At 49.4% G+C, this 18,011-nt stretch overlaps 1 protein-coding gene across 1 annotated transcript in view; it reads left to right on the forward strand.

Moving 5' to 3' along the window:
• Positions 1-18,011, forward strand: part of DLGAP3 (DLG associated protein 3) — a 63,786-nt gene that overhangs the window by 16,329 nt on the left and 29,446 nt on the right. The window contains exons 2-5 of the mRNA XM_061122453.1: positions 5,347-5,429; positions 6,815-7,969; positions 12,282-12,487; positions 12,818-12,890. Of these exons, the coding sequence (XP_060978436.1) occupies positions 6,866-7,969; positions 12,282-12,487; positions 12,818-12,890 (1,383 nt within the window). The 5' untranslated portion in view covers positions 5,347-5,429; positions 6,815-6,865. The remainder of the gene's footprint in view (positions 1-5,346; positions 5,430-6,814; positions 7,970-12,281; positions 12,488-12,817; positions 12,891-18,011) is intronic.

Raw genomic sequence — 18,011 nt, forward strand, 5'->3', positions numbered from 1 at the left:
GCGAGGTCTTACTTGTGGCATGCGGACTTTGCAGCATGCGAACTCTTAATTGTGGCATGTGGGATCTAGTTCCCTGACCAGGGATCGAACCTGGGCCACCTGCATTGGAAGTGAGGAATCTTAGTCACTGAACCACCAGGGAAGTCTCAGAACTGTTTTTTCTTTTTCTTTTCCTGTAGAATACCTTTGGTCTTACACAGTTGTCCCAGAGAAGTAAAGTGACCTACTCAAGGTCACACTGTAAACCCCTGGAGGAAGTCATAAAAATGAAAATACAAATACCTATCGCTCCTTTATTGAGGATTCACCATGTGCCAGGCACAGTATTATATGCTTTACCTAGTTGACCCTCACGGCCTTCGTAGCTTTCTGAGAACTCTAATCGTACAGAAGAGAAAATAGGCTGAGAGAGGCGAACCACCTGCCCAAGTACATACAGTGAGCAAGTGAATGGAAAGGGATTTGAACCCTGAGAGTCTGACGGCAGAGGCTATACCAGGAACTACTTTGATGCCGGGAATCCGGGAGTCACCTAGGTCTCAAGAAAGGAAAATCAGCTGGCTTGACCAAGCAGGGCCCTGGGGGAGAGGAAAAGAAAGCACCCTGACTCTTGTCCTCTGCAGCCCTTTTCCTTCCTCCATTTTCCATTCTTTTTCTGGAAGGTAATTGCTTGGGGCAGTGACAACCTCCTGGCGAATTACACAGCTGGTTTCCCAGTGAAATTTGTAACAACAACCCTGCCAGCCTGGCAGCCCCAGCAAGTTCCGGTTTAAGAAGCTAATTGCTGGATTGTGTAGTTGGTGCTAAATTGGGTAATTTCTTGGTGACGGCATGTGTGGTCCTTCTTCCAATCCCAGAAAGATGTGAGCTGCATCAGAGAATGTGTCACATGTGGCACCCTTCTAACCTCCTTCACCCCCCTACTTCCCAGCCAGCCACAGGCGATCGCAAAAGTGGCTGCTTCCCTAGGCCCAGAGGTTCACCCCCCGGGCAGCTCGCTGTGTCCTGGGGAAGTAGTTAGATGCCTCGGTGCCACAGAACGGGGGAAAGTAAGACTAGCACCCAGAGTTGTCCGAGGGCTTCAGGGAGCCTCCTTTATTCTCTACTCTTCTGACCTTGGATTTGGAACAAATTCAGTACTCACCACACAGGGGAAAGGGCTAAACCACACTCTGCTTACCTCTGGAGTGTGTGGTATGTGTGAGGTTCTTAGTTTTGTGTTTCCTTTTTAAAAAAAACAAATCCATTACTGTGTTCCTTCAGAATGGTGTTTAATCAGTTTGGCTTCCCTGGGCAGCAGCATGGGAAGGAGAAAAGCTAAGGCGCTGGAGTGAAGCTACGCTGGGTTTCACTTCTGGGTTTGCCACCAACTGTGCAGCCTTGGGACTGTCCGCTAGGCCCTCCCAGCCTCAGTTTCTTCTCCTGTGAATTGAGGGGTGGGGTAGTATCTGTCCCTTGGCATTTCTGTTGTCGTTCAGTCGCTCAGTCATGTCCAACTCTTTGTGACCCCATGGACTGCAGCACGCCAGGCTCCCCTGTCCTCCTACATCTCCTGGAGTTTGTTCAGATTCACACCCATTGAATTGGTGATGCCATCTAACCCATCTCATCTTCTGCCGCCCCCTTCTCCTTTTGCCTGCAATCTTTGCCAGCATCAGGGGCTTTTCCAAGGAGGCAGTTAAAATGTCATACGTGAATGGGTCTTGTTCTTTGTAGGTCTGCACCCACTTTTCCAACACGTGCCATCTGCCAAGCATTGTTCTAGGAATGGGGGAGATAATGCATTGAATAAGATGGATGGAATTCCTGCCCTTCCATGGAGCTTACCTTCTAATGGGAGAGACAGACAATTTCTGAATCACACAAATTGAAAATGGTAATGATAGAAGAGGTACACAGTGCCTTGAGAGCAAACAGCAGGGAGATCTGACCTAGTCAGGGAGGCCAGAGAAAGCTTCCCTGAGGAAGCAACAACTGGGCTGAGATCTGAAGGGTGTGTAGGAGTTAGCAAGGCAGAGGTGGGTGGGAAAAGCTTTCCAGATGGGAGAGAAATAGGCCCCATGATGGGAGGGATTGTGGGACTGCAAAAGACCAGCCTGGCTGGAGCAGAGGAAGCAAGTGGGGAGCGTGTTGTGAGAGGATTTTGGAAGCCCAGGAAGGGCCAGAGCCTGCAGGCCTTGTTGGATGGGTTAAGGCATTTTATCCTAAGAACATCAATAAGCCAGTGAAGAGTTTTAAGCGGAGAAGTGACATGATCAGATTTGTGTTTCCAAATGACCATTTGGACGGGAACTGGGTAAGAGTGGAGGCAGGGAGACCATTTAGGAGGCTTATGCAGACATCCAGGCAGGAGATGATGTTCTGAGGTAGTTGGATTAGTTAGCAGCGCTTTCTGCTGCAAATACAGAAAATCTGGCCAACAGTGGTTTAAGTAAAAAGGACTTGATTCCTTCCTGCATTTAGGCCTGGAGGAAGGCAACTGCTTCTGTTGGTTCCCTGGCTCGATGACTCCAGGGCTGGCATTTCTGTGATTCTCTATGCCTTGCTCTCATGGTGGCAAGACAGCTGCCCTGGCTCCAGGCATTGTGATTGTATTCAAGCTGAAAAGAAAGGGAGGATGGTACTGGCAAGTCCTGCCCCTTTTATTATAAAGGCAAGAACTTCCCCAGAGACTCTCATCAGATTTTTTTATGTATATGTTATTATCTAAATGTGAATCATGTGACTTCTAGGTACAAAAGAGTCTGGGCAAAGGAGGTTGAGAATGAGTTTTGGCTAGTCGGCTGACAGTGATTTGGTAGATTCGGAAATAAGTGGGCAGATCTATTTTTAGGAAACAAAATCCATAGGACATGGTGATGGATTGAATTATTAGTCCCCTCCTCACTTGTTTTCCCTTCCTATTGATTATGTTTAGTAATGGGGAGGAATGTGATTATAATCGTGAGATATAGGATGAAGTTTATATAATTAAATCTATATCAATTAAATCTTCTCTTTAAGAAATCCAGAAATTGGATAGCTTCCTTTTCTCCCAGTAATTTGAATTCGATTGTATTGTGTAGTATTTGGACATTGGGGATTTTGGAAATCCAGAATGAGGGCTTCACATGGGGGACTATATTGTGTAATCTTTTAGAGTTTATAGCGTGGTTTCATGTACGTTGTATCACTTGATACTAAAATCCTTGGAGACAGGTGAGCAGGTATCATTAGGCTTCGAGAGGGTGGGTCACCAGGTCTCAGGGTGGTCTGAGGGTTTGTGGTGTCAGGGTTTGTGCTTTTTTCCACTAGCAAGTACTACCCTGTAGGACATGGGAAAGGGAGTTGGGAGTGCTTTGTCTGGAGAGGAATAAATACAGGGGCCCATCTCCTCTGAGACTAGAGCTGGGAGAACATGGTGCATGCATGTGTACTAAGTCGCTTCAGTTGTGTTCGACTCTTTGCAACCCTGTGGACTAGAGCCTGCCAGGCTGCTCTGTCCATGGGATCCTCAAGGCAAAAACACTGGAGTGGGTTGCCATGCTCTTCTCTGGGTGTGGGGGAGAACATGGATCGATGCTAAAGAGACTGAGTTTGATAAGATCTTGATGAAGGCTCAGTGACTGGCAGCAGCACCTGTGTAGTGGTGGGGGACGTGGGAAAACCTGGGAGTGTCCAAACCATTGGTGCGGACATTCCCAGGCTTGCTGTGGCCACAGACAAAGCAAATGGGTGGTCTGGATTTCTGCCAAACTGGCCTTTCATGCTGTGAGTCTCAGACATGGGTCCTACTTGGGGTAGGAAGAGGAGGACTGTGCCATGGATAAAAGACCAAACTATCAAAGCTTCTTTCCAAGGAGGAGAGATGCTTCCAGGTGCTTTCCCAATAGCTATTTGAGAGGCCATTTTGGTCTGAAGTCCCCTCTGCTTCTCCAGAGAGAGGTAAAGGTGGAAAAGAATTGTCATCTGGAGATAGGCAGTTGATATCTGTAAGGTCACCCCAGGTCCCCTCCAGGCAGGATAACCAACAGCCTCTCCAGCTCAGGCCATAGGGTGGACCAGAGGCTGGAGAATCTTCCCCTCTATGGAAGATTCCCAGGAGACTTCACGATCTTTCTCATTGTCTCACATCCCTCAGGGTCAGGAAGTTCTTCTTGTTGTCTGACTGTGTCTCTTCCACTACTATTAATCATGCCCGCAAAGCTAGCTCTTCTTCCTGACATCCCTGTGTCTAATAATGGCATCATTAGTCTTCCAGTCACGGCTGCTGCAAACTTCAGAGTCGTCTTCCTTTCTGACTCTCTCTCTCTCCCATGTCTTCCCAGTGTTTTCCAACCCCCCAATGTCTGCTGGAACTCTCTCACCCCACCCCTTAAAATTCCTTATTTGCCCACCTCTTCTGCCTTTGTGCATGCTCTTGCCTTCACTGGGAATTCCATCTCCCTTACACACAGCCATCTTGTTCTCCATCTCAGACACACTCTTCTCTGGGAAGTCTTCCTCAGTTTCCCTCTATTGGATCTCTTCTTGCTCTCATCTTAACTGGCCTAACATTTTGGAACCTCTTTACAGCACAGTCATTTATTCATCTATTTAGTGAACATTTGTTAAGTACCATCTCTGGGCAAAGGCCCGAGCTGAGTGCTGGAGATCCAGTGATAAATAGAATTTGGTTCCTTCTCTGCAGAAGACCAGATTCTACTTGGGGAGACAGAATCTGAAACAGACAATTTCAGTGCAATGTGATAGTTGCTTTCATGGGGGAACCCAGGGTATTCTAAAAATGCGATAGAGAGGCATAACCCAGAAAAGTCTTCAAGGGAAGGTGGAGCTTAATCTGAATAAGTGTTAGCCAGGGGAATGTGTTGGGGGGTGGTGGTGGATGAAAGTAGATTCTAGGAGGAGGGAGCAGCTTATGCAAAAATACAGGGACCTAAAATAACCCTCTCATGTGAAAGGTTGGTCCCCCTGTTAGACTATAAGCCTCTTAATGACAGGGACCACACTTAAATCACCTCTGTTCATGTCTCACTCTGAGTCTTGGTATGGTAGCTGCTCAACAAATATTTGTGGAATGGAATCATATTTGAGGGCAATGAAAATGCAGTGGCTCAGCACCACGGACAGATCACACAGACACCTGCAGTTGGAGGTAGTCCAACCTGTAAGCTTATTTGCATGCATTTGCATAATGAAGCCAACTTCATTTCCCTGGGGGTCCAGAGGCTCTGCATCATGGGGGATCCAATCAGTCCTGGCCTGGGGGGTTGGGCAGGGAAACTGTCAAGGCCAGCGACCCGTCCTCTAAGGACTCTGGGAGAATCTGTTTTCCTCTTTGCTTACCACCCTTTTCTTTCCGGTTAGGAGCCAGTGGTCCTGCGCCTTCTGAAGTTAGGATTCTGCCTGGCGGTGGAGATCCTGACACCAAGGATGGGACACCCCAGATGGTGAGTGGTAGGAGAGTCTGGGGGATAGGGTTCTCAAATCAAAATAAGCTGGGTTTGAATCTTGATGCAAAGTGACTCACCCACTTACCGGCTTTGTGACCTTACCATTTTGGGCTATTTTCTCATGAGTAGATGTGGATAACATCTGCACATAGGATTTCAGGGGGATTAGAGCATACTGGGTGTGCACAGTAACCAGTACACGGCAAGTGCTCAGAGATGAACTGTGAGCGGGATCTGGAAGAAGCTCGGACCGTGGTGGGCATGGGGGGGCCGTGGTGAGGAGGAAGGGAGGGAGAACCTTGGAGGTGCTGCTGTCTGGAGTCTTTGAGGCTGCCATCTCCTCACAGTCGGCAGATGGCCCAGGAGCCTGGTCTGGGATGAGGGAGGGCGCCGTCTGCCAGCTCCTTGGTCCCTGTCCCTCCTGCTGTAGCTCCTGTCCTGGCAGCTCTGGAGCCCTGATTGGAGGCAGTTCTTGCTGAGAGCTGACCTCTCTGTCCTGCAGCCTTGGCCAGCCTGGGGTGGGGGCCAGGGGCACTGGTTCCAACGCTTTCCCTCCATCACCTCCCTGCCCTGCCAGCCCACTGTTCCTGGGAGGAGGAACTCCTGGGTTCTAACCCCAGTTTAGGATTCAGATGCTGCTTGAATAGCCAGCGTGCCTCTTTTATGTTTCTCCCCCCTTCATGACCTCTCCTCCCCTGGAATGGGGGTGGTGGTAAAAGGCACAGGGAGAAATTTCATCAGGGAATATTCGGAACCCAGAAGAGGAGGGAGGAGTCATCTCAGGTTATCCCTTCCAGTCTCAGCCCTGGAGGGGAGGGAGAATGAGCCTCCAGCCAGATGGAAGGAACTGGGTGTGGAAGGAAGGGGAGGGGTTATTCTACAGTCTCGTGATGGATGTGTAGATTTGGGTCCAACGTTCTCTTTGGTTATTGCTTCTGGGAGCTGTGACCCAGAGCCCTGGCTCTTCATAGCAGGGGAATTGGGTAGGGATGGGACACAGGTGTGGCTCTGGCTCAATTTGCCTCACACCAGCTTGTTAGAAGCTAGTTCACATAATGGCTTGTATGTTTGACTATTGTTTTTATGTCTGTATTGGTATCTTTTTACTCTTGGTTACCTAAGAGTCTTTAAAAAATCCGTTTGGTTGAGGACATTTCCTCTTGTGAATAAGTATTTATCATCTTTGCAGCATTTGATGAATGGTGATTTTGTGCCCTTGTGAGTCTTTGTCTAGTATGACTTTTAAGCCTGTTTGTGGACAGTACAATTAACCGCAACAGACTGATATGCATTACCTAAGCGGTGCTAAGAATACCTGATAAAAGTTTCAGGTCAGGTGGCCAGTTGTTCGATGCTAATCCCATTGCTCCCTATTTTCCCAGGAGGTTCCTGGGGCCTGGCCCCCAGCGCTATGAAGAGCCCTTGCTGAGGCCATGAGGGGTTACCATGGCGACCGAGGCAGCCATCCCCGCCCAGCCCGCTTTGCCGACCAGCAGCATATGGACGTGGGCCCTGCTGCCAGGGCCCCGTACCTGGTGGGCTCCGGGGAGGCCTTCTCCACCGAGCCCCGCTTCTGTGCCCCAAGAGCTGGCCTGGGACACCTTTCTCCTGAAGGGCCCCTGAGCCTGAGCGAGGGGCCATCCGTAGGCCCCGAGGGAGGGCCAGGAGGGGCCGGGGCTGGGGGGGGTAGCAGCACCTTCCCCAGGATGTACCCCGGCCAGGGCCCCTTCGACACCTGTGAAGACTGTGTGGGCCACCCGCAGGGCAAGGGTGCCCCCCGCCTGCCTCCCACACTGCTGGACCAGTTTGAAAAGCAGCTGCCAGTTCAACAGGATGGCTTCCACACGCTGCCATACCAGCGGGGTCCAGCAGGGGCCGGGCCCGGGCCAGGGCCGGGGTCTGGCACCGCCCCGGAGGCCCGCAGCGAGAGCCCCAGCCGCATCCGGCATCTGGTCCACTCTGTGCAGAAGCTGTTTGCCAAGTCCCACTCTCTGGAGGCTCCGGGGAAGCGGGACTACAATGGGCCCAAGGCCGAGGGAAGAGGTGGCTCCGGGGGGGACAGCTACCCAGGCCCGAGCTCTGGTGGCCCCCACGCCTCCCACCACCATCACCACCACCATCACCACCACCACCAGGCCCGGCATGGCAAGAGGAGTAAGAGCAAGGACCGCAAGGGGGATGGCCGGCACCAGGCCAAGGCCGCGGGCTGGTGGAGCTCCGACGACAACTTGGACAGTGACAGCGGCTTCCTGGCCGGCGGGCGGCCCCCTGGGGAGCCCGGGGGCCCCTTCTGCCTGGAGGCTCCGGATGGGTCCTACCGGGACTTGAGCTTCAAGGGGCGCTCGGGAGGGTCGGAAGGCCGCTGTCTTGCCTGCACTGGCATGTCCATGTCCCTGGATGGACAATCGGTCAAGCGAAGTGCCTGGCATACCATGATGGTCAGCCAGGGCCGGGATGGATACCCGGGGGCCGGGCCCGGCAAGGGGCTCCTGGGGCCGGAGGCTAAGGCCAAAGCCAGGACTTATCACTATCTGCAGGTGAGGCTTTGGTGGGGTGGGGGACAGGCTCCTCAGCCCTCACCAGTGTTGTTACCCTGGGGGCTGTGGAAAGGGTTGGATGGGAGCCAGCTCTTCCCATGATGACGGGTCTGGAGGCAGCGGGTTCTTCCCCGCCTCACTGTACTGTAACACCTTGAGCCCCTTTGGGGACCTCAGTTTCCCCATTTGTGCAGTGAGGGGGCCCTTCCATTTTGATGTCGTACGTCAGCGCCAGGAAGACTTTTCTCTTACCTGCTGTTTAGGACAAGCTGTGCTGGCCTCTGTCTTGTGAGGCTGGAGGCAGAATGAGGTTGAGGGTGAGCAGTGAACAGACAGAGTGCTGCTGCCTGCCTGGGCTTCCCCAAGATTGGAGGTCAGCAGTTGGAAAGCAGCTGTCTTGCCCCCGGGCCTTCTCCAGACCTCTTTTCTGCCCAAATCTGGGTGGTCCAGATAGGGTTCAGATATGAAGGTCAGTTGTTTCCAGAACGTGCCTCTGCTGGTGTTGTCATTCTGGGGAACCTGCAGCTGGGACACCCACAAGGCTGTGGAGGAGCCAGGGAATCTGTCCTGTGGGTTTTCTTGGGCTGGGGTGCACACTGAAGTCTGAGCCCCAGACCCCGCGGTGGGCTAGGGCTTCCTGGGAGTGGATGGTGCAGGTGATAACTGGCGCACTGTCCCTGCCCTCTTTTACCACCTCTGTGGTGTCTGCAGGTGAGGCTAGGAGCTCTGACCCCTTCTTCTTATGGAGCCTTGGTCTATCCCTCACTGTCCCCTCTCCATCATCCTATAGAGATGGGGTTAGGGGCTCTTCCTGCCATCCACCTTCCTCTTCTCTGTCTCACGCTCCTCTCCCACATCCCCTGATGTGTCTTCTTGAGCCCTCCTATAGTTGGAGGAGAAAGAGTCTAGACAAGTTCTAGAAGTCCAGTAGACTTAGGGTTATCCCCCAAACTCACATTTCACATGGTTAATCCACATCCATTCATTCAGTGAGTGTTCCCTGAGTGCTGTGAATGCAAAGAGGCAGACACAGATGCTGCCTGGAGGAGCTCACAGTGGATTAGACAAGACAGCTTCCCTGGTGCCTCAGATGGTAAAGAATCTTCCTGCAATGCAGGAGACCTGGGTTCAATCCCTGGGTCAGGAAGATCCCTTGGAGGAGGGCATGGCAACCCACTCCAGTATTCTTGTCTGGAGAATCCCCATGAACAGAGGAGCCTAGCAGGCTACATACAGTCCATGGGGTGGCAAAGAGTCGGGCACGACTGAACAACTAAGCGCATAACACACACAGAATAGAGTGCAGTGAGGCGGCGAGAGGAGAGAGCTTTGGGAACCTCGGGAGCCCAGAGGAGACACCTCACCCGCTTGGGTGGTGGTGGCCAGGGGCTGCTCAGAGCAGCTTCTGGGCAGAATGTCCCCGAACAGAGTCGCAGTGGACAAGTTGGAGTTAGTCGCGTGCAGTGTTTCCAGGCCTGAGTGTTCCGGGAAGAGGCTGCAGCATGTTCAGAGGCATGGAGAACTGAGCTTGCACATGTCCTTTGGGTATCACTGGCCTTTTTGGTAAGTTGTTCACATGTTAGGGCTCTCCTGGGTGGGGAACTCACAACAGCTCAAGGGCCATAGAGTGGAAGCAGAAAGGGGTGAGACACAGAAGGGGAGGTTGGAGACTTGTAGGATTCAGGATTGGTCTTGCACTGCCCTCTCCCTGGGTAGGAAGGTTCTCTAAATTGGGAATTGAAGGGTCCAGAAGGAAGGGCTCAGGAGAGAACACCAACAACCCTTCTTCTCCCATCCCTGGAGCCTTGCCTCCACCCTGCTGCTCCCTGCTGCTTCTCCAGGGCTGCCCTGACCTCCCTTGGGGCCCCCTTTTTAACATGCGCCTCACAGTGTCCTGCGGAGGAGCCAGCAGCTCTGCAGTGGCTATGGAGTGGGAACCCTGCAGTGTGGCAGAGCGTGCCCTGGCTGGCCTGTCCCCTCCCTCTGCCTGCCTGTGGCTCCTCTCTGTAGAGTATGGAGAAGGGGAGGCTCTATCAGGGGCTGGGGTTCCAGGGCATCTGAGGGCTGGAAAGTCTGAGCCTGTTTGGCAGAGAACAATGGGCTATAGAAACTCTCCAGACAACCTGTACTCCCCTGGCACAAAAGCAGGGCAAGCTGGCCGCATCAGCCCAGGTGTCTTGGTTGGATCCCCAGCCCTTTTGTTGAGACTCTGTATTCTCCCACTGGATTCAGGTCTCCCACAGCCTTCTTCCAGAACCCCCCTTCTCACTCAGAGCCCTTGTTCCTTTATGGAGCCTTGTCTCCTCCCTGTGTTCCTATTTGATTGAGCCCAGCCCCCCACTCAGCCCTGTCCTCCCACCAAGGGCTCCTTCATGGGCCCTCACCCATCCCTGAGTCCCTGTTCTCACACTGATCTCTGGCCTTTCATCTAGCCTTACCCTAGAGTCTCTGTTCTTCTCCTGAGCCCTATGCTCTCCCCGAACCCTGACCCTGACCCTCATTTAGCCTGTTCTTTTCAATGAGCATAGGCCAACCATTATGGACTCCCTCACCCACCTGCAGACTCATCAAGATCCCCAGCCCTCATCATCCCCTTCCTTGGCTCAGAGATGAAGCCAGGACTGCGCATCCCAGGGTGACCCTTCCATAGGGCTTGAGCCCATCTCCCTGGGATCCCTTTCATCCATGAACTATCCCCCGCTTCCTCCCCACATTTAAAGACTCTCTTTCTCTTTACTGACTCTTTCCCACATCCTGCAAACATGCCCAGATGGCTCTCGTCCTAAAAAAAAAAGAAAACTTTCCTTAACCCCATACCCCCTTCCGTCTCCTTCCTATCTCCCCTTCGTTTCCAAGTTCTTAGAGCATAGACTCCATCGTTTCCTTTCATTCTCCGCTTTACTAGAGTCTGACTTCCACACTCTTGGCCTCTAAAATGTCCTGGCAGTGGTCACCAATGGTCTCTTGAGAGCCCTCCTTGAAAGGTATCTTTCAGTGCTTACCGTTGTGATAGTTAACGTTGAACCCTTACTCTCTGTTGGTACATTTACTCTTTCCGCCAGTGCTGTGATGCAGGCGTAATTAGCATTACCAGTTCACAGATGAGGAAACTGTGGCAGAGTTTAACACAACTTTGCTCACGTTTACACAGCTGGCAAGTGATGGGGCCAGAATTTGAATATGGTTCTAACTCCCCAGCCCAAACCGCTAACCTTAGCATGCACTGTGCCATTTGACATTATCAACTCCTTCTATTCTGGAAATGTCTCCTGTTTCCGTGACAGGGCGTTCTCCTGACTTCCCTCCCACCCATCTGCCCACTCCTTCACAGGTGACTTCATAGGCTCCTCTCCCTTTCTTCGCAGTCCCCCTTTTAAATGTCAGTGGATCCCTGCCCACCTCTCTTTCTTCTCTCCTCTGGGCTGTTTCATTCACTCCTATGGATTCAGCTGCCACCCAAGACTCCCCCATGTCTGCCTCCAGCTCAGATCTCTCCACTGAACTCCAGAACCACACACTCAACCACCTGCTCCACAGTTCTTTGCCAGCTCAAGATGCTCAACCCTGAACCTATCACCTTTCCCCCACATCTGTTTCTCTGGGATTCTGTGGCTCAGTGAGCAACACCAGCATCCCCCAGGTCCTCAGCTGGCAGCCTCCCGGTCCTCCACGACTCCTCCCCGCCCCCTCACCCCCCACATCTAATCAGGCTCACTGATGCTCCTGAACACCTCTCATTTCCATCTTCTCTTCCCCCTCATTGTCATTGTCTTAATTTAGGCCTCATCATCTCTTGCCTGGATAACAGCATCAGCCTCTTAATTGGTCTTCCTCTCACCACTTGAGCCCCTGCCCTGCTCCTGGCTCTCCACAATCCAACCTCTCTTTGGACTGTTGAAGTGCTCTTTCTGAAACACACACTGATGCCACTCCTTCTGTGGCTCTTCACAGAAGGGAGGGGGACGCCAGAGGATTTGGGATGTAAGCACATTAAGAGGATGACGGAGAAGGAGGGGTGAAAGGTGACTGAAGTCGGGGATGCCTTACTGCTAGGGGTGAGATTGACATAGGTCACTTTGGCCTCTGAGCTTCAACCTCTTGCGCCTATCATGGGAGCCCCTAGACTCTCTAGATGGCCCTCAGTTAAGTAGCAGAAGGCCCATGGAGGGTGAAGAGGCATGTCCTGATCGGCCTCAACATACTCCTGAGCGTGGTTTGCTTGAGCCAGGTCTGTGCATCTCCCACGGGCAGTGGAGAAAGAGGGTCCTGGCCTCCAGATTTAGTAGGTACCTGAGGCCCCTTGTCCCCGCAGGTGCCGCAAGATGACTGGGGGGGTTACCCCACTGGGGGCAAGGACGGGGAGATCCCCTGCCGCAGGATGCGGAGCGGCAGCTACATCAAAGCCATGGGGGATGAGGAGAGCGGAGACTCGGACGGCAGCCCCAAGACATCTCCCAAAGCGGTCGCCCGGCGCTTCACCACTCGCCGCTCCTCCAGTGTGGACCAGGCCCGGATCAAGTAAGGACAGGGGAGAGCTGGGGGATGGGGAGGGGGCAGGAGGCTGATCCTGGGTGCCTGCGGGAGATGTTCATCGCGTGGGTACCGGTCAGGTTCCCGGCTTAGGGTTCAACTGGGCAGTCTTGCTCTGCCCCATATAAAGAGGGGGTGCCTGTGAAAGCCTCTATCTCAATCCCTCGTTAGCGCAGTCCTTTTACTCAGGAGTCTCCTCCTGGAGATTCTGGGGGTCTCTGAGGAATAGAACCCACTCAGGGACCCCAGTGCTCTCATTCCCCTCCCCCACCTCCTAGCAGACTCCCATTCTGAATCCGAAATTTTGACCTTTCCCAGCTGCTGTGTCCCACCCCGGATCCACCCGCGGAGCTCCATTCCTGGCTACAGCCGTTCCCTCACCACCGGACAGGTAGGAAGCAGCCCAGCATGCCAGGGGGAAGGGGTGGGGAGGAGGATTCGCTCCCATGCTCAGCCTAGGCCTTAAAAATCAGGAATCTGCCCCTGAAGAAAGCACAGGTCTAGTTCTGGGGAGCTGGGAAGCCTGCCTTGGGATTCTTTGAGCTGAATCAGACTGAGGATCTCAGAGAGTCACATCCTTAAAAACCAAGCATCCTCCAAGTGATGAACTTGGAAGGGCAGTGTCAATTCTCTGAGCTTCCCTAGCCCTGTCCTGGTCCCTCCCCACCACCCCCCACCCCGTGTGAAAGGCAGGACTGACTTCACAGACTGGAGAGGGGCAGAGCTTCAGTCTCAGAGATGATCAGGGCTTGAGCTCTCTCCCTTCCACTCCACCCTGGGACCACTGGCAAGATACTTTCCTCTCAGCACCTCTGTTTTCTCATCGTTGAAATGACAATTGTAGTGATGCTTGTCTCAGAGGCGGTTGGGGAGTTCAGTGACAAATACATGCAAACACAAGGAAGCTGGCCCCAAACTGGTATTTTATAAGTGTGAGTTCTATACCTAAGTATAGACTTTCCCCTTAACTAAAGAAGGCAGTGCAGTTTAGTAATTAAATGCTTTAGGTGGGTTTGAATTCCAGCTCCACTCCTTACCAGCTGAGTGACCTGGGGCAAGTTACTTGACTTTTTTGAGCCCCACTCTCCCTATTTAAAAATAGGCATCATAATAGTGTTCTTGGCACAGAGCCAGCACTCGATAAAGGTTAGCTATTTTTACTGTTTGCTGGGGAAAAAAGCAATGCAAAAAGCAATGCAAAAGTCTATCCTCCTTGGCTCTCATTGTTTGTTGCTGCTGCTGTCTCTCAGCATTTCTTTGTTACATTTCCTGAATCAGGGAATCTTGACTGGCACAGTCATCTTTTCACATAAGACCAGCCTATGTTGCTAAACTTACTTGTTAATGCTCCGTATTTGTTTCACTTGAGCCATCAGCAACGTCTAACACAGCTGATGATTCTCTCCTTCCTGAAACACGTTCCTCAGTTGGCCTTGAGGATGCCACATCTTTTAGATTCTTCTAGATTCTTCTAGATTCTCTCTCTGGCTGCCTGTTCTCAGTCTGTGTCACTGGGGCCCACAAACTCGTCCAGGATCTAAACACTGGAGCTTTCCAGGGTTTAGTTCCTGGACTTCTTCTTCAGTTCAGTTCAGTTCAGTTGCTCAGTCGTGTCCAACTCTTTGCGACCCCATGAATCGCAGCACGCCAGGCCTCCCTGTCCATCACCAGCTCCCGGAGTTTACTCAAACTCATGCCCATCGAGTCGGTGATGCCATCCAGCCATCTCATCCTCTGTCGTCCCCTTCTCCTCCTGCCCCCAATCCCTCCCAGCACTAGGGTCTTTTCCAATGATTCAACTCTTCGCATGAGGTGGCCAAAGTATTGGAGTTTCAGCTTCAACATCAGTCCTTCCAATGAGCACCCAGGACTGATCTCCTTTAGGATGGACTGGTTGGATCTCCTTGCAGTCCAAGGGACTCTCAAGAGTCTTCTCCAACACCACAGTTCAAAAGCATCAATTCTTCAGCACTCAGCTTTCTTCACAGTCCAACTCTCACATCCATACATGACCACTGGAAAAACCATAGCCTTGACTAGACAGACCTTTGTTGGCAAAGTAATGTCTCTGCTTTTTAATATGCTATCTAGGTTGATCATAACTTTTGTTCCAAGGAGTAAGCGTCTTTTAATTTCATGGCTGCAGTCACCATCTGCACTGATTTTGGAGTCCCCAAAAAAATGAAGTCTGCCACTGTTTCCACTGTTTCCCCATCTATTTGCCATGAAGTGATGGGACCGGATGCCATGATCTTAGTTTTCTGAATGTTGAGCTTTAAGCCAACTTTTTCACTCTCCTCTTTCACTTTCATCAAGAGGCTTTTTAGTTCCTCTTCACTTTCTGCCATAAGGGTGGGGTCATCTGCATATCTGAGGTTATTGATATTTCTCCCGCCAATCTTGATTCCAGCTTGTGCTTCTTCCAGCCCAGTGTTTCTCATGATGTACTCTGCATGTTAAGTTAAATAAGCAGGGTGACAATATACAGCCTTGACGTACTCCTTTTCCTATTTGGAACCAGTCTGTTGTTCCATGTCCAGTTCTAACTGTTGCTTCCTGACCTGCATACAGGTTTCTCAAGAAGTGGGTCACGTGGTTTGGTATTCCCATCTCCTTCAGAATTTTTCACAGTTTATTGTGATCCAAATAGTCAAAAGCTTTGGCATAGTCAATAAAGCATAAATAGATGTTTTTCTGGAACTCTCTTGCTTTTTCGATGATCCAGCGGATATTGGCAATTTGATCTCTGGTTCCTCTGCTTTTCTAAAACCAGATTGAACATCTGGAATTTCACGGACTTCTTCTTACACTCACTCATTGGGCGAGCTCATCTAGGCCTGTGGCTTTGAATCTTATTGAGAGCCTGATGACTTCCAAATGTTTATCATCAGCCCACATTCTCCCATAAATACCGGGCATGAATATCTAACTGTGTATTGAAATCTTGCTTGCATACTGAGTAGACATCTCAAAGTTAAGATGTCCAAAACCAAACTGCTGGTACCCTTTTTCTTTCTCTCCAAGTTACCTGCTCCATCCACTGTCTTCTCCATTTACTTTTGATCACCTCTACCTTTCTCACAGGTACTTGTTGGAGTATTTTAGCTTGTACTTTAGTACGTTAGCGTGTACAGTATTTTAGTTCCCTCTCACTATACCTTCTTACATTTCATTCCTTCCTTTTATTTTGTTTTTGTCTGTGCCATGTGGCTTGTGGGATCTTAGTTCCCTGATCAGGGGTTGAAGCTGGGCTCCGGGCAGTGAGAGTACCACATCCTAACCACTGGACCATCAGGGAATTCCCTCACTCCTTCCTTTTAAAGTAAATTCTTTACTCATTTTTTTCAGTGCATGTCAGTGGCAAATTCTGCCTTTAACCAAAAATATAGTTTAACGTCACTGTTGAACATAATTTAGCTTATTATAGAATCCTAGGTCAACATTTATTTTCTCTGTGTGTTTTGAAGATATTCCTCTGTCATCTGTTCTGTTGTTGCTGTTGAGAAGTCTGCTATTAACCCAATTGTCTTTGTTGGTGATTTTCACTTCTCTCTGATTGCTTTCAAGATCTTGCCTTTGATTTTGGTGTCCTGCAGTTTCACAATGATGTGTATGTGTGTGTGCATGCTCATACACACACACACACACGTGTGTTTCCAGAGTCTGAGAATTCATGTCTTTCATCAAATCTGGAACTTTCTCTCATGTTCCTGTTTGCTGGTACATCCTTTTACTTTCAATCCACTTGCTTTTTGATCCAGTTTGACAATCTCTGCCTTTTGAATGAGCGTTTTGTCTATTCACGTTTAATGTGATTATTGATTTGGTTGGATTGTCTCATGTCATTTTTGTTCCTCTCTTCTTCCTTTATGCCTTCTTTTGCATTAAATATTTTGTGTGTTGTTTTATTTGTTTTTGTTAATTCCTTTTACTACATTATTTAGTGCATCAGTGATTGCACTAAGAATTACATGTGTAACTTATTGAAACCTAGTTTATTCTAGTAAAATATAGAAGCATTGCTCTAATATATTTCCTTTTCCTCTCCCTTCTTTGTGCTATTATTGTCATATATATTTCCTATATATATGTTATAAGCCTAAAACTTATTATAAACTAATAATAGGAATGGAATAATTACTTTGCACAATTTTATGTCTTTTTTAACCTTTTAAAATTCTTATGTCTTTTAAAGAATTTGAGGAAAGAAGTGTGAAACATATTTATATTTGCTCACATGTTTACCGTTTCTGTGCTCATCATTTCTTCCTGTGGATTTGAGTTACCATTGGGTGTCACTTCCTTTTAACCTGAAGAACTTCCATTAGTATTTCTTATAAGATTGCTCTGCTGGCAATACTTTCTTCAGTCTGTATTTATTTGGAACCGTCTTTATTTTTCCTTCATTTTTTGAAGGATATTTTTGCTGAATATAGAATTCCTGGTTGATAGTTTTTTTCTTTTAGCACTTTGACTATACACTGAGTGCTATACACTCTGAACACAAGTGATTTTGGTGTTCATGGTTTCTGATGAAAAGTCAATTAATAATTTTTGGGGGGTATGCAATGAATTGTTTTTCTCTTGTTGTTATTAAGATTTTCTTAAAAATATGTTCTCTTTATCTTTAGAAAGTTGACTGTAATGTGTCTGAGTATGGATCGCTTTGTATTTAGCCTACTTTGGATTCACTGAGTGTCTTTGACCTGTGGATTAATGGTTTTTGGCAAATTTGGGAAGTTTGGGGCCATTATTTCTTCAGATATGTTTTCTTCCTCTCTGTCATCTTTTTTCTGGGACTCCCATTATATGCATACCGGTATACTTGATGTTGCCCATAGGTCTCTGAGACACTGCTCATTTCTATTCAGTCTTTCACCCCACTGTATTCTTTATATTGGATAATCTATTCTGATTATATTAAGTTTTACTGATCGCTTTTTATGCTGAGCCTTTCCAGCCAATTTTAAATTTCAGTTATTGTACTTTTCAGGTCTAGACTTTCCATTTGATTCTTTTCTTCTTTTAAAAAAATTTTCTCTTTACTGTGATTTTCTATTAATGCCATCACTATTGTCATGCTGCTGCTGCTGCTGCTACTAAGTCACTTCAGTCGTGTCCGACTCTGTGCGACCCCATAGACGGCAGCCCAGCAGGCTCCCCCGTCCCTGGGATTCTCCAGGCAAGAACACTGGAGGGGGTTGCCATTTTCTTCTCCAATGCATGAAAGTGAAAAGTGAAAGTGAAGTCGCTCAGTCGTGTCCGACTCTTTGCGACCCCATGGACTGTAGCCTACCAGGCTCCTCTGCACGTGGGATTCTCCAGGCAAGAGAACTGGAGTGGGGTGCCATTGCCCTCTCCTCACTATTGTCATACTTTCCTTTAAATATTTAAATATGATTTCCTTTAGTTCTTTGAACATTCTTATAATAAGTACTTTGTAGTCTTTGTATAATAAATCAAACATTCAGGGACATTCACATTTTCTTGTTTATTTACATGTGTCATAAAA

The sequence above is a fragment of the Dama dama genome, chromosome 20 (genome assembly GCF_033118175.1).
Source record: "Dama dama isolate Ldn47 chromosome 20, ASM3311817v1, whole genome shotgun sequence".
Lineage (NCBI taxonomy): Eukaryota > Metazoa > Chordata > Mammalia > Artiodactyla > Cervidae > Dama > Dama dama.